At 48.4% G+C, this 15,923-nt stretch overlaps 1 protein-coding gene across 3 annotated transcripts; it reads left to right on the top strand.

Moving 5' to 3' along the window:
- Positions 1 to 81: 81 nt before the first annotated feature.
- On the top strand, positions 82 to 13,113 carry nup37 (nucleoporin 37). 3 transcript variants are annotated; one of them, XM_030113880.1, is made up of 10 exons: positions 82 to 147; positions 878 to 1,039; positions 1,140 to 1,261; positions 3,832 to 3,904; positions 3,997 to 4,091; positions 10,536 to 10,626; positions 12,345 to 12,520; positions 12,600 to 12,650; positions 12,751 to 12,844; positions 12,921 to 13,113. In XM_030113880.1, exons 2-10 carry the CDS (start codon positions 884 to 886, stop codon positions 13,032 to 13,034), a joined length of 972 nt encoding a protein of 323 aa, XP_029969740.1. In that variant the 5' UTR covers positions 82 to 147; positions 878 to 883; the 3' UTR covers positions 13,035 to 13,113. The 3 variants fall into 3 exon arrangements, with proteins under 3 accessions (XP_029969740.1, XP_029969739.1, XP_029969738.1); XM_030113879.1 differs by having other exon boundaries at positions 118 to 256; XM_030113878.1 differs by lacking the exon at positions 82 to 147 and adding an exon at positions 467 to 489.
- The last annotated feature ends 2,810 nt before the right edge of the window (positions 13,114 to 15,923 follow it).

The following is a 15,923-nucleotide window of genomic DNA, read 5'->3' as shown; positions in this document are numbered from 1 at the left end:
CGTGCCATGGATATTTTATTAATCCATCACTTACAGTCACCCCTGTTATAGTTTGTGGTAATGGTACGATCCATGTCGTACCCGGAAGACAATTGAAACATCCCAGAGGCGCGCAGACTTCAATTCAACGATATTACTGACAATAAGGTAACAAATTTAGGCTTCAGTTGCTGTATTTTCAGACGGAATATACTATCTTCGGGACGGCATAGTTCCTACGGTGCCAGACTGAGCTTTAAGCGGTAAAACCGGCGAAGTGAGTGTTTGTTTGGATAATTGTTTGCTAGTAGCAGGGTGCTAGCAGGTTTTAGCTCTACATTTTGACACTTTACTTCAAATATTCATATTGCTGCATCTCTGCGTGTGGGCTTGTTGCAATAACGCCACACGCTGACATGCTGCTCCAGCTCCACGTGATGCTGTGGCTCCCTATGTTGACATGTTGCTGGAACTACACGTGTTGACATGTTGCAGAGTAGAAGTGATCAGGTAAGTTAAGGTAGATCTGATTGAAAAGCATGTTTTCTTGAAGAGTTGTAGTAGAGGTGTAATATGTTTCTCGAATACATGAGACTGTATCCTTAATACCTGCAGTGAATTTTACAAACAAACATCACTTGTCTGTTATCTGTATGCGAGTACTTGATCTCCCTGGTTGCTCACATACAGATTGTACAGCAGGTGTGTCCTAAGTCTGATACAAGGGCCAAACAGCCTTAGCCACCTTTAGCCGCCCTCACCAAAGATTTTAAATGGAGCAAAATAAATAAATCTAGCACATCATTTCTACTTATGACTCATGTTGGCAGCATGTTTGTGTCACATCGATGCCAGTTGTGTAATGTGCTTCTTCGTCACGGCTTTCTCTTGCAAACAGAGTAAGATGCAGAAGGACTCGAGCCGCAGCCCCTCGTACACGGTGCCATGTGACGACTATGTTCATGTGGTGGAGTTCAGCCCGTTCAGCTCCGGTGCTCCGGCCTCCCTCCTGGCTTATGGTGGGAATCAGTACGTGGTCGTGGCCACGTGTCTGTTTCAGGTGAGACACACACACACACACACACACACACACACACACACACACACACACACACACACACACACACACCTGAGCTCTGAGCACCAACCTGCTCTCACAGGAGGAGGACATGGAGGTGGAGGGAGTTGAATTCAATGTTCTTCGGCATTTCCATCACGAGCTGCGGGTGGATGCTCTCGCTTGGAGCCCTGAGTCTCGGCTGGACCGGATACCAACCATCAGGTACTGTAGACACCTGCGTTCAGTACCAGTAGATACACTACTAAATATCATATCCACTGCTGACGTCGACAGCTGCCCTGCCGGAGTCCAACATGCACCAGGAACAGGTCTGACTTACTGCCGGCAACGTGGACCAGACTCCTGCTGTGATCATAGAGAGACTGGACGGCCTTTAACAAGGGGTCCCAGACTCTGATTTTATCTGTTTCCTTTGTAAATATTAGAATATTGTGGAACTCCACAAATATTAGCTTCAGTCTGTTGTCTACTCAGTGCTGCTGAAGTTTCTCCACTGTTGATTTCTGATGGCAAAAACATATGAATAGCAGACTTGCTCAATGAAGATCAAGTAAAATCACATTTCCTGCACTCACTTGCTGTCCCACCTTTCTACTTCAGAAGCTAACACACAGCTGTCAGCTCTGATTATTCAGGAAGTTTCTGACAGTAGAGAATGTCATTTAGGTTTTGGATGATTCGTCGATAATCTAATTTATTTAAAATCGCTGTATGCAGATGACAGAATGATTGTGAGCTTTCAGTTTTTGAGTCACCACCTAACTTGCCTTTCTTCAGCTGAAGACGTGCAGCTGGTGTCGATCCAGAGGAACGAGAACAAATCCTTCCACCTTCTGCACCAGTTTATATCCACTCGCTATTGTATCGGTTACCTGAACCCAGCGAGCAGTGGTTAGAAGTCCATCTTCCCTACCTTCATTGAATAACAGGAGATTTCTAGGAGCAGCACATAATCTAGTTTCAGCTTCTTCTTGGACTGTGTGAACAAATGTCTTCATTTTCTGTAACATCTGCAGCTCAAGCTCTTCAGTTATGTAAGAAGTCATTGAGACCATTACCGTGGAGAAACCGACAGCTTTGTCTTTAAGCATAACAAGTGAAAAACGCTCTTCCTGTGACCAGAACAAGAGGCGGTTGGAGAGAGAAGTCAGCAGCCACCCTGTGAGAGCAGTGATCAGAGCCTCTCTCTGTCACACCGCGAGCCAAGTTGTTTCAGGTGGGAAGTAGCCTCGCTGCAGATTGTTAGAAAGCGAGCGTTTCCTCCTAATTGGAGAGGTGGATGGGAAGGTTTCCGTGGTCCCTCTGGAGGTGTTTAGCTTTTCTCTAATTGAAAAGGAAAGGCAGCGATAATTCCTGGCCTTCTGTGGTTTACTCCACAGGGCCCTCCAGCCAGCCCCGTGACGTGCGTACATGTTATTGCGCTGATGGCTGCCCGCTCGGGTTGCATCCCTCCCTCCGGTCCGCACGTAGCCGTGCCTTCCAGGAAAAAAGTACTGCGTTCTCACGGGCCCGCCGCTATCGGGGGGAGCCCAGAGAGATGAGGGGAGGGGAGGGGCGTCCACTGGAAAACCACCCAGAGACGATCGAAACCATCTACACAAAACATGCAGTCCTCAGCGGTTTGGATGCCTTGTTGCAGAACTGAGATTCAGGCTCAGGTGGCTTCGATGGTGCAGTCTCAGCCGAGAGGCCACAGCTCTGTGTTCTCACGATTCCCGCCCCGACCTCCACCTCTGGTCATGACCTTTACGTCCCGAGCTTGACGGAGTGGTGGAGTGCGCGCCGCTGTGGGTTCTCCTCTTGTGCTGCTGAGAAATTAAAGCTTCTGAAGCTGACTGATGTTTCAGGCATTGGTTTATTTCTGCAGTAAAAGGGAAAACAATCAAACTCTCAGGTTGAGTTGTAATAAAGTCTTCTAGGAACAGAAGGGAGCGGGAGCGTTTTGTGGGAGCTGACGGAGGATGTGTTATGTTATCAGGCTGTTTATGTGAATGTGTGCGAGTCTGACCCAGATGTCTCCAAACCGCCGCCCATGTGGACCGAGAAGGAAAGACGATCCGTGAAGGGATGGCCGGAGCATCAGAACGATCAGATAGCGTTTGAATAAACACGCTCGCGTCCTCATTCTTCAGCAGCTCGAACAATCGCCTTGGTTTTGGACATTTCCACAATATGAAATAAGATGAACCGCTTCAGAACAACAACAAAACAAAGGTGCTGAAACTCTGGAGTTTCTTTCCTGCTCTGAAAATGACTTTGACACTTAAAAAGAAAAGCTTGGAAGAGCATTTTACAGCAAACAGTAACGTGTCGGGTTGTTCTAATATAATCTAATCTACTGTCGTGGTGAAGCCCCGGAGCACATTAAGTCTGTTTATAGAGACGTCCTGCCAAATCTGTCTGCCTGCAGCCCACGGTGTGTGAGCCGCCGTCTGTTTATTCTGCTGATGCGTGTGTGTTTTTCCTGTCATAAGTGAGTTAGTGTAATTGTGTGAATAATTGCAGGCGCTGGTGTAAACGAGGCCTGATTAGAGGGGAAAGTCCTCTGCCTGGCGTGAATGGCGTGAGGGATCCTGTTTTTCTCCGTGTTTATATTAGCTTGCAATTAGAATCTCCCTGGCAGCGCTTCCACTGATCACCGTCCAAGTTTCTACCACACACACACGCGCACACACTCCCGAGGTGTCAGGCTGCACAAAGAGACGTCGCCTGTCGTTTGGGCTCGCTCGATCTTTGTTTTTCAGTCCTCTCTCTTCCTCTGTCTCTTGCAGACTGTGCACCGCCGCAGCCGACAGAAAGCTCCGCCTGCTGACCCCTGACCTGCAGGACAGGCATGAAGTCAAGGTAGCGCAACATCTGGAGCACATCGGCCGCGCTTGTCGTTTGCACTTTTTGATTGTTGTGCGTTTGTCTTGTCTCTCCGCACTCTGGCGCAGGTCATCGAAGGCCACACTAGCTACATCAACCACTTGGTGTTCGAACCCACGGAGGGGAAGCAAATTGCTTCCGTCAGCGATGACAACACTTGCAGGTCCAGGCCTTTTTATTTCCGTGTGTGTATGTTGTGTGTGTGTGTGTGTGTGTTCCCAGCTTCTGATTTTCAGTTCTGTTCTCTGTTAATGGTGCAGAAAGTCCTGACAGTGTTTCCACAGTGAAACCTGATGCTAAGCACAACATGCTCCAGTGTGACTGTGCGTAAGCACAGAGCTGCTTTGTAGCTTTTCTAGCTAATTGGTTAAATATGGAAATCCAATTAGCTGCAGAAAGATTTTCCTCTCTAAGGTTGAGGTTTTGGGGGGGGGGGGGGGGGGGGGGGGGGCAGGGGGTCGCTGCTACATGGTCCCCAACATTTTCTTTTCAATTAAGGGTGGAAGGGGGAAAAAGTGTGTCAGTGGCGAGGGTCAAAGCAGGGACAACCCAACCTCCACCCCCACCCCGCCGCTGCACCACCACATGGCCCAGCTCTCTGTTTGAATCCCCACAGCGGCACGGTGGTGCAGTGGTTTCACCTCACGGTGAGAATTGTGCCTCGTTCTCTGCGTCTTTGAGGGTTTTCTCCTGATTTCCTCTCATTTCGGCGTTAAAGTGTGTTTTTCTGCCCCTCTGTGTTCGTCCCGGTTTGAACTGGTGATTTGGTGTTTTATATTAAAGGGCAACTCCGGTTTTTTGACACCTGGACCTTATTTATAGGTGTGTGCATGCTCATATACTCACTCACGATGGATGAAGAAATATAGCCGAAATGAGCGATTTTGCAGAGATTATGTCCCCCGCTGAAGCTCCCTTGCCGTGGCCCCCGCTAAATCGGTTGGATCTAAATAACTTATGAAGGACTCTGAGCTGCACCATGTTTGTCTGAGTGAGTATATGAGCATGCACACACCTATAAATAAGGTCCAGGTGTCAAAAAAACCGGAGTTGCCCTTTAACTTACAGTTATCAGGGATCGAATCCACAGACTGGATGATCTCCTCTGGTTCATGTTGTTTCTGTGAAGGATCGCCAACCTGATGTTTGTTCAATTTATATACACTTCTTTCACATCCACTGTTGATTAAATCGACAATAATGGTCTCCAGCTTAGTGAATGTTGCTGAAACTCAGACTGCCTGAAAGAGATTCACCTCTTCTTCAAAATACTGATATGTCGATATTTTCACAGAATTTACTTCGGGAAGTGGTGAAAGTCTTGACTTAAAGCCAGTTTTAAAGAAACCTTCTGGTGTAAAATACAGTTAAATATCCGCCGATGGTTTGGTGGACCAGATTGGAGTCTCTTGTGGGCCAGTTTCAGCCTGTGGATCTTATGTTTGACACCATTGCTGGAAGCTGAACTGCTTTGAGTATGAAGCTGAAGTTACGATTACTAACACGGTAGTGTGATTACTGCTTGAGCATTAGTTTTTTTTTTACTTGTTTAAAGGACAGGAGAAAGATCTGAGGTCTGCCCAGCCTGCAAAACCAAAACAAAGAACCCGGATCGGTTTCAGGAAACCTCTGAACCCAAAGTATCGATCACCGGGTCACATCTGAGACCGGACAGAAGAAGCCTCCTCCGCTCCCCTCCGCCCCCTCCGCCCCTCCCTCCGCTGACCGGCCAGAGAAAACAGGAGTGCGCTCCATCTGCTGAAAGATTTAAATTCTGTCATGTTGAGAAAATATGGGACGCGGGAGGAAGACAGAGGCGGAACGAGGGATGGATCAAGTTAACAGGAGACGACCGTCCGGTCGGCCCACACAAACGGGGCCGGGATACTGGAGCGGGGGAGGTGGTCCCGCTGCTGACCCCTCCGTCACTCTGTTGGCTTTGGCGACTGTCGGTTCGCCTCGTTTTGTCACCACCGTCCCCTGCAGCTGGGGGGCCGACCCTCGTCCCCCTGGACGCGGGTTTCTTGTGGTGTGAAGAGGGAGGAAGTGTGCCGCCTGCAGATGGCGAGGGCGCACTGCAGGGTCTTGAGAGGATTTGGGGTTGACCGAGTTCGCTGCTGAACTCAGGATAAGGCACACCTGCCCCCGCTGCATTATGTATATGCTTTAAAGCATTTTGTCCCGTTCCCACCGATAATCCCTCTGCTTTCTTTCTTTCTTTTTTTTTTTTTTTTTCCTTCCAATCCCCTATGTTGTGTAAGGGAGACAAATCGCAGCAGCGTGACTTCTCTTCTCATCCCGCCTGTTTTCCGTCAGCGCGGTTTGACCTTTTTTCTTCTGGTGCACCCCGGTGAACCCCACCCGTCGTGTTCCTGATACGTTCTCCCGACCGGATTACACGCGGGACCTCGTTTAACACCGCCGGTTATATAAATGTGCGTTTCGCCACGGTATCGAACGCCTTGCTTCTGTCCGTTACGGCCTGGAGATTTCCACCGACGGTCTGTTGTGCTCACGCTTCAGACTCATACCCCGCATGAACAGAGTCAGCTTTTTGCAACCGTGAAACTCCCAGTGAGCTGTTCTTATTCTTCATCAGTTTAACTAGTAGGGCAGGAAACTGAAGGATTCAAATTCACGTTTTTTTAATCAAATCTCAAAGTTGCAACTTTCTTATAACTTTTAATTTTATTCATTGCAATTGTATATATGGTTTGGAAAAAAAAGCCTTTTTAGTGATATTTTAATTTTAAGACACTCATAGATACAGCAGCAACTGATTTTTATTATTTTTTTTAATTCTCCTTTTGACAGTGTTGTCAGTTTAGCAGAAGGCTCCTTTGGTTGTTCACCTTTTTTGAAGGACGTCAAGACTTCTTGGGTTTTCGTGAAACTTGTTGTTTCCAGACTTGCAGGCCGCTGCGCTTTAAAATACCAGATGCTGCGCTGCTCGTTTGGCACCTTCGGGAACTCACATGTGATTGGCTCAGGAACCAGGAAGTAGTGGCGGTCTAGCCCAGCCCACCGAAGTTGCTTTGCTCTGTACCTGTTTGAAAGGCGAAAAACCTGAAGACGGATTGTTTAAGGGAATGATGCATGGAAACGGCAGAAAACACAAGTTTTTGGAAAGTTTTTTACCAGTTTTTTTGCGTTGTGACAGGGAGCCGACAGTGACCCACCCAGGCTCAGGTAGAACATTGAATCTCCACTCACACTGACGTCCGCCCTTTGCAGTCGAGAGTCACAAAGCGTATTAACAGTGCTTTGTTGCTTCACTCAGAGCTCACATGGTTCCAGTAACCCAGCAGCCAGAGTGCAGCATGTGGTTTTTCAAAGATAATGTTAGTGTTTGGAGTCTAAATGAAATCTCGAGCAGGTTCTGTTAGAACCGTTAGATGCTGATGTTGACATTGCGCACCTCCACCAGGATGACCCGGCGAGGCTCCGGGATAGGATTATATTGTTCGAGTCTTCCAGCCCGCTCTGCCTCCAGAGAGTCACCTTCGATTATTTACTCTGCTCTCCACAATAAATCAGATCACACACCGCTAACAGCATTTCCCGTTTCCTCCACTTATGGGAAACGCCGACAAACCATAGCGCTCTGGCCTCGCTGTTTTCTCACTTAGATAACACAATACGGGCCTGGAGATGTCCTTTTCACCCCTGTTGTACATGGAAGCCCGGTGTTATTGCTTGCTGCGGAGTTATGCAATTACGCGGTGTTTTTATCAGAGGCGGTCACGCGTGTTTTCGTGTCTCATGTCTTTTCACCTCATTCAGCAAAGGTCATGTTGTTCTGGGGAGCCGGCGCGCTGCATTAGAAGGGCAGAGCGGTTGACCACAGCTTGGCCGCTGGTGGCGTAGCGTGCAATGGAGCCGCGCTTGGCCAGCGGTCTGAGAGAACCCGGGGTTCAGCCGTTGTTTTCCTGGTGCGGTTCTGGGTTTTCCGCCCTCCTCCGGCCCTCGCGCCGCACCGCGGAGGCTCCGGTCGCGTCGAAGGCGTCGCGGCAGCAGCGCCGCGTCCCGCTGCAGGGGGAGGCCGGGCAGGAAAACGGCCGAGTGTTTACCGAGGCCTTGATCTGGGACGGGGCATGTACTCCCCTCCGCCGCGCCGCTGAGGACATCAATCTCTCCAACAACACATCTGACATTTAGATGGTCTGTGGAGGTGCTTTATTACATGATGTCTTCTGCATGACCTCATCAGTCAGCGCCTTCCCATGCTTCACAAGCGTTTGTTTTATATTCCCAGAAACACTTGCAGCCCCCCCCCCCAACCAGTCCCCACCTTTCCTCCTGGTTCAGATGTGGTTCAGCGTAGATCCAGTTCTCAGGAACCGCAGCGCTCCTGGTCCAAGTGATTCATTACATCCGTGGTGTTTCTCTGCTGCTTTTGCTTTTTCATACACGGGTGCAGCTTTCAGGACGCCCGTGACTTTAATCCCCACTCTCATTCTCACTTTTTTTTTTTTTTTTTTTTTCCAGGAGAATTAGATTTCTCCGAAGCAGGATGCCGTTCAGCTGCTCTTCCTTCAGCTGACGTGCGTTTTCGCTGCCCTCCCTGCACTCTGCAGAAAATGAATGGCAGCGGGCCGCCCACAGCGAAACTTTCACTGTAATGCGAGTGGAGCGTGACGCCGACTCAGGCGAGAGCCCCCCCCACACCCCCGGTTCCCTTTGCCCCTGTTGTCGTAGCTCAGTGTAACGTGAGGCTGGCGTTTCTCCCCTGTCAGAGGAGTCCAGCGTGCGTCTGTCTGTCCTCACAGCCCGAGGCCTCCGTCCAAGGAAAAGGAGCATTTTTTTCCCCCTGGAAAGGCACGAAGAACCGCGCAGCACTTGTGCACAAACAGCAGGATTTAGATAAATTAGGAGCAAACATGAGGCTGGAGGAAAAACACGGCATCCATCATTGCCCCGTCGCATGCCACCAACATTTGTTATGTCTTGCACCGAGTTGCAGATTTTGAGGAAAGTTAAGCTTGAAAAAACAACCAAATGTCTTTTGAAGCAATATTTGGAGAAGTCCCGTGGCATTAATAACCAGTTTGAAGGCATCAGTTCTTCACTTCAGAGTTTCTGTTTCAGGCAGAACTCTGCTTTGTGCTTTTTTTGTATTTCACACGTTCATCTCAGTTTGGTTCATCAGCTTTATGTCTAGTTTGGTTTTGAACTCATTGCATGTCTTCAGGATTAGATTTAGCTTTACACATTTACAGTCACACACCTCGCACCACATTGAAGGAAACTTGGGTTTTAACACTCAAACACGCTTCCTTTAAGCACATGAATTGATTTGTAGATTTCAGATGCCATGTCTTATGTTTATTACTACTCAAGTAATAAACCTCAAAGAAAGACGCACGGCTCTGTTAGTATCCGTCTGCGTGACGGGACACGCTGAGGGGTGAAGCTACTGCAATCCGCGGACTTGGAAGACAAGTTGCTCGGCCGACCGAGCCTCAGTTGCATGCACCGCCGGTTGATTTATTCTAAGTTAGGATTATGCGAGGAACTATGACATCAGGAAGGAGCTCAGAGTGGAGCAGCTACTCCTCTGCTTCAATAAGTCGTAAATTAGTCTGGGGTGGTTGCTGGGTGCTTTCTTCTGGAGGTTATTCCAGGACCCGCTGGAGCAGGTCTTGTACAAACATCCACCCGTTCGACTGTCCCCGACCGGCCCGTGAGACACCATTGAGAAGAGCTTCTGCTTGTTAGACGTCAAGGGAACATTAAGTCCTCAAATTTGGCGTTTTAAAACCAATAAATGGTTAAATTCTTAGGATTTTAGCAAATTGTACGTTGTCCAGAGTTTGATGCCTGGACTACCACGTCAGAGAAACCCCAAACCTGTAGCTGTGGTGGACGTTCAGTCCAACACGGCTTGATCAGATTTAACAGGGTCCCATAGACCTGGGGGGTCCGGACTTGGAGCAGCAGATGGTGGATCTTAAACAAGTGAGGCGGTTTTGGTTTGTAATCGGTATATCTGAGAAATGATTCGACCTGTGAGCAGTCGTACTTTTCCATCTGATTGGAATAAAAGAGTGATAACAGTCGTATATCCCTCCCAACATTCTGGTCATTAGCATCACCAGTTACAATCAAATGCATGTTTTGGGTTCTGGGAGGAACCAGGGTACCACAGGGAGAACATGCAAGCTCCAACAAGAAATGCCTCAAACTGGAATTACAAATTTTGCTTCAAAATTTCCATCTGGTAATTTTCAGAATGGTAGTTTATAGAATAATAGTTTGTTTGTTCAGCCTCGGGAGATGAAAGCCTTTCAGAGGTGAACTTGTTTTCATGTAAGCGTCTCAAGAATCGATGCTATTTTTAGCAGCTTGCTCCAAAACCCTTCGGTGTTAATTAAGAGGCAGTGGGTTTTTGCTTTTGAGTTTCACGCCAGGTGGACTTCACATATCAAGCTGAATCAGCCCATAACAACACTAATCAGATGTGATTAATGTGCGTGTCCTTCACGTTAATGAGAGAAACGTACAGGCTTTCACGGTAAAAGCCCACAAACACGATTTACCTTCCATCGGCGTGAGTCAGGCCAGGTATGTTTTCATCCTTGTTGATGTGGTTATTGGGTGTCTGCAGGGTGTGGGACCTGGATGGGAACGAATGCGTCACGCTGAGACTGCGCTCCCCGGGCATCAGTGTGTGCTGGCACCCACAGGAAGTCATGAAGGTAGGACAGGTGGCTGATCTGCACACATTGTTCTCAGGTCAAACTGCTCCATTAAAGACAAACTCTGAATGCTGTACCACTCTATTCCACTCACAGAAGCAGGTGCCGGATCCGATGGAGTGTAAAATCTAAACAGACTCCGCTAAAGGTTAGAATAGGGTGATACAATAAAATTTTCCAGCCGGCGATCCTCCTCCCAGTGTTTCTTCGTTGCCAATGCATTTTACAGCGTGTGTGCGTCTTTGCAGACGGAAATGGGCCAATACTGAATCGCTCCTTGTTATTAGCAACCCTTTAGGTCAATTAAACAAAATAAATCAAACTGACAAGTCGGCTAAAGCTGTGCTTCGGCTTTCAGATGGATGAGGGTGGCAAGCAGGGGGCAAGGCGGGAGTTCGTCTGAGGAGACGTTACTGTAAAAGGAGAGAAGCGGGCTGCACTGACGGCCGACTGCTGAACTTCACAGCAGACTCTCCTCACACACATTTAGACTTTTCACAAAAATGAGAAACACTGACGACAGCAGTTTGTAGAAGGACAGAATAATATAAATATTAAAAAAAAAAAAAAAAAATTCATGTACAGTTTGCGTGAAATAAATAATATTGCACGGTCAGTTTCGGGATGGGGACAACCACTGTCGGCAACGTTTCTGTGTGCTTCAGAATTCATTTACACGGCGACGTCGAAGGGTTCGTTGCCATGACAACATTGCTCCGAGCCACGGAAAATAAAATGCTACTTTTTGGAAACAAGTCCCAGTTATTCTCCATGTAAACAGACGAAAACGCAACTTTTTGATGACGCTTGAACTCTGTCTCCGTGGAAAAGGGGAAAACGCAGCTTTTCTGAAACTCTGGTCCTGGTCCAGATTCTCCTGATCCTGGTCCTGGTCCAGATTCTCCTGGTCCTGGTCCTGGTCCAGGTCCAGATTCTCCTGGTCCTGGTTATTCCTTTTCACTTGAGCCATCGTCGTGTTAGCTGGCCCTATAAAGCTAGATCATCTAAAGCGTTGAGCCTCCTTTCCTTTTCTGTTCCAGTTTGTGGTTTAGTTCGGTTCAGGAATCTTCTTAAGTCTCGAGTCCGAGTCCGGTTCAGCCTCCTAACAGGCCAGGTGAATGTTTGCAAAGGCATAAAACGACAAGCACAATACTCGGCCAGATGTTTTCAGACTTCTTAAAAGTTTAACTCCAGCTCAAAAATGTTTCATCAGATCCATGAGGTCCAAACAGCCAATGTTCAGTAACAAAGAGCAGCGATGCAACATGTTTCTGTTTCTGCGGAGCTGAAATCACACTTAGCTACAGTTCCAGATTCACAGATGTTGGATTGCGGTCCAGTTGTTGCTGTATTTTGCTGCCTCACGCCTTCGAAACGATCTTTTTCCTGATTTGTGAGTTTGTTCTTTAGGCTCGGTTGAATTGATGAGTTGTGTCTGGACCTATAGGCGACATGCTGACAAGAGCTGCTCTTGTGAGAAAAAAAGCATTTTTCCGACTGCTTGAATGGAATTTTACTCGTGGTGGTTTGCCAGTGCGTCATTTAATCTCTCCTCGCTCACCGATTGAAGGCGATGGAGGAGAAAAGTACAAAGTCAGGAGTCTTGAATAAAATGGATCCACAAACGGATCAAGCCAGAGTACTAATCCGGGTACACAAGAGCCTGTTTTATCCTTCAGAACTGTTTGGTGTCAAGTCCGTGTTCCTGTCGTCTCCAGCTAATGGTGGCAGAGAAGAAAGGGACGATTCGCTTCTATAACCTGGTCAGGCAAGAGGCCATCCTGTCGCTGGACTGCGGGCCGCTCATGTTCGCCGACTGGTGCATTCCCAACACCATCAAAGTCGGCGGCGTGTCGGGAAACGACTGGCTCATCTGGGACATAACCCGGTCCAGGTGAGAGCGCCCGCCGCGTCCACGCCGGTCAAGGCGTCTTCTTGAAATGCGTCTCAAACGGGCTGTCTTGTATCTGCAGTTACCCACAAGAAAAGCGGCCGGCTCACATTGACAAAGCTCGACTGTTCAAGTAGGAAGCTGCCAGAATGAGTTTGTCCTGCATTTCAAACTAGAAAACGGTCGTCTGTGGACTTCAGTGTCAGTGATTTGGGCGCCGTCCTTCCTCACAGGTGGTCTCGAGCCAACGAAAACCTCTTCGCCACCACCGGATATCCGGGAAAGATCAACAGTCAGATAATCATCCACCACCTCGGCCACCCACAGGTCAGTGTGTGTGTTTGTAGCCCGGATTGCGATCTTCTCACAGTTCCTCGCCGCCTCACGTCTCGTGTCTTTGCAGCCGGTGACCATCGGATCGGCGATGGTGGGATCGGGCCTCAGCTGGCACCGCACGCTGCCGCTCTGCGTGGTTGGTAGCGACAGGAAACTTTGCTTTTGGATGACCGAGATGTAGGACACGTGAAGCACTTTCTCTGCTGGACGACTTCGATTGCTGTTTTTCATAAATGCTCAATAAAATATTTTTGCACGTGCGTGCCAGCTCTCGTGTGGAATTTGATGGGAACTGGCTGCACGCAGGAGCTTTGTTCTCCTGGTTTTAACTGCTCCTCCAGGTCGGCTGCAGATAGACTGCAGGCTGGTCTGGACCCTGTGAAGAACTTGTTTTTCTTTCCTCTGAAGAGTGAGTTACATCAGTTGTCTGTTATGTCGTGCCAAGAGAGCCATAATTCGCAGGAATGTGTTGAGGCGCCGGTGCCAGCTCTCCACTTCAGGGGTCAACGTGATCACTGCGTACAATACAGGTGTTTTCCTTCCATCCGTCCCTCCGCTTTTCACCGTTCTCTTATCATCCACGACGGGCCCTGAGTCATATGGGCTGCTCCATCTGCTGCGGTGTGCAGAAAATCCATGGCGAGGTTAGGATGAGGTGAATCTCGAAGGTCTGGCACAGCGCCAGCTGTCGGACAAATCCTGCTGGGGGGTGGGTGGCGCCGAGGAGTAATCAGAAGGGGCTTTGGGAAGCCTGGATGTCAGAGGTCATCTCGGGTCACGTTGTTGAGATGAGAGAGACGCACGTCGCCTTCATTCGAGGGATGATGGGAAGACCCTGCGAACATCAAGGTCTTGTGTTCTCCACAGTCACAAACACGAACCCGTATCTGGCACCGAGTTGATTTTATCAGTCTAAGCTCATTTGCTGGATTTCAGAAATTGGATTTCAGCAAATCTGACTGCATGATGTCGCTCTCCTGAATATAAAGGGTCAACTGCTATAACATACTTCATCGTCTACGTACGCCCCTGATGCCCTGAGGAAACGAATATATGCGCTGAACAAAGAATCAAACTGTTTTTACCCCTGCATTATCAACAACGGTATCACATGATCAAAGATAATGCCTTTCATTTGCACACATTTACACAACGTTTGGAATGAAGTCATTGCTTTTGTGTTTTTGTTTCAGAAAACTTTCACGTTCACGTTGCAACATTTTGAAAACTGTGTGGTCGGCACATGAAGCCCTGGTTAAGAGCTGCGTCACACACGACACTGACGACGCTTCTGATCGTGATATTAATCTCCGCCTTCTGCTGTCTGCATGCAAGTTTTTCTAATTCATTTCAGAGATGATCGTTTCCAGTTGCTTGTAGCTTCGTTTGTGTGTAAACGCATTGAGATATCCCTGCTTTCACTTGTTTTTGTTGTCGCGTAAATGGGTCCTGAGGGTTGCGGTAAACCAGACATTTAGAGTCACCAATGAACAACCAAGTGCTTTCTGTGACATTAAGAAGTAAGTGCAAAAAAAAAAAAACCCTCTCTCATTCAGGGAGAACATGCAAACTCAGATGCATGTTGGTTGTCTCTCTGAGGAGTGAAAGTGGATGGCATGCTTTTTCTTTTTCTTTTCTTTCCCCCCAGACTTACTCCATCTCCAAGGATGCAGCAGAAAGAGCCTGTTGTACTTCGTCAGCGTTAAAAGCCGGCGCAGGCGCTCGTACTGTACGTTGACGTGTGAAGAGTGCGAGCTGGGAAGGCCTGAGAGAGTCCCACTCTTTCACATCGGTTCATCAGCCTCGTATGTTTCTTGGACTGCGCTCGCCGACCGCCGTCCACAAAGCAAAACATGCTACTGCTCTCCTGGTCCAATGTGGTCTCCGCTCCCTACGTATGTGGAGCTTTAGGTGCAAGTGTTGCTGGAGCAGCTGCGTGGAACCCAGAGATGTCGGTTTGAGAGCTGGAGGCCGCCCGATTCATCTGCGCACAGTCTGAAAGTCTTCCAAAGTGCACAAAGGAGCAGCGCAGAGGACACGGGAGTCAGGAATCCTCCTGGAGCTCAGCGGGTTCACTAATCCAGTGACTCAAGGACACCATCTGATGGCTGCCCGCTGGAACAGCATCAGCATGTGCTCCATCTCGGTACAGTCTCACCTGGTTCCTGACCCGGGTCTCTCTGATACCTTTGATGTAACCTGAATGAAGCTATTGTGCCTCGCAAACAGTTTGATCTCCCGTGGCCTCGTGTGGACTAATAACAAACTGTGAAATGGATGAAAGCGGGATCAGGGCAGGTTAAAATCCTCTCCAACTTTCTCCTAATCTCCCCTGCATCTCAGATAATTCTTCTGTGCCTCCGTCAACCTTAAGCCCCGGCTCAGGGAAAAGAGAGCAAGGAAAAATAATGAGGAGCGTGATATGAGGGGAAACAAAGAAAGAGATTAAAGCTCTTCGAGGCCCGCGTTTGATTTAATCTCATGGCTCGTTTGTTTGCGATGCTTTCCCAGGATGAAGCAATTATGCTGATCTTTGATGAGGAGGAGAAAGTTACTGCTTTTGAGAGTAGCTGGAGGGTCATCTCGATGCAGCTGCGTGTCCGTTCTCTACCTGTTTGTGAAGAGCGTTAATGACTTGCACATAATGCCTGAAGAATTTCCTCAACTTTTATAGACAAGAGGTTTCCTTGTGTGCGGCGTGTTTCTCGTCTTCCTCTCACCTGCCACACACTGTGTGGAGTTGGCATGTTCTCCCTGCGTGTGCAGGCGCTTCACCAGTCACGTTTTAAGTTTCCTGTAATGAATTATGAATTATCAACCTAGTTCCTCGTGTCAGTCTGCTGTGACCCTGGACTGGATAAAATTTTGTCAAAGATGGATGAGCGGACGCCTTCACATTTTTCCTGATGGACACTCTTCTGTTCTTTCTGTTTTCAGTTAGGTTGAGTTTTTTTGACTTGGGGCGCTGTGATCCATTTGGTAGATCAGATTGTCCTCCAGTTCAAAGGTTGATGGTTCAACCTCCCACCTCGCCCTTTTGATTTGTTGACATTGGACCCAATGTTTCCCC

The sequence above is a fragment of the Salarias fasciatus genome, chromosome 17 (genome assembly GCF_902148845.1).
Source record: "Salarias fasciatus chromosome 17, fSalaFa1.1, whole genome shotgun sequence".
Taxonomy (NCBI): Eukaryota; Metazoa; Chordata; class Actinopteri; order Blenniiformes; family Blenniidae; genus Salarias; species Salarias fasciatus.
This window is presented reverse-complemented; position numbering and strand designations above follow the sequence as displayed.

Excerpts from the sequence above, each read along its gene's own strand:
- nup37 (XM_030113880.1), top strand. The coding sequence starts at position 884 with ATGCAGAAGGACTCGAGCCGCAGCCCCTCGTACACGGTGCCATGTGAC. Across the intron at positions 1,040-1,139 it reads TGGCCACGTGTCTGTTTCAG|GAGGAGGACATGGAGGTGGA; the intron begins GTGAGACACACA and ends CTGCTCTCACAG. Across the intron at positions 4,092-10,535 it reads AGCGATGACAACACTTGCAG|GGTGTGGGACCTGGATGGGA; the intron begins GTCCAGGCCTTT and ends GGGTGTCTGCAG.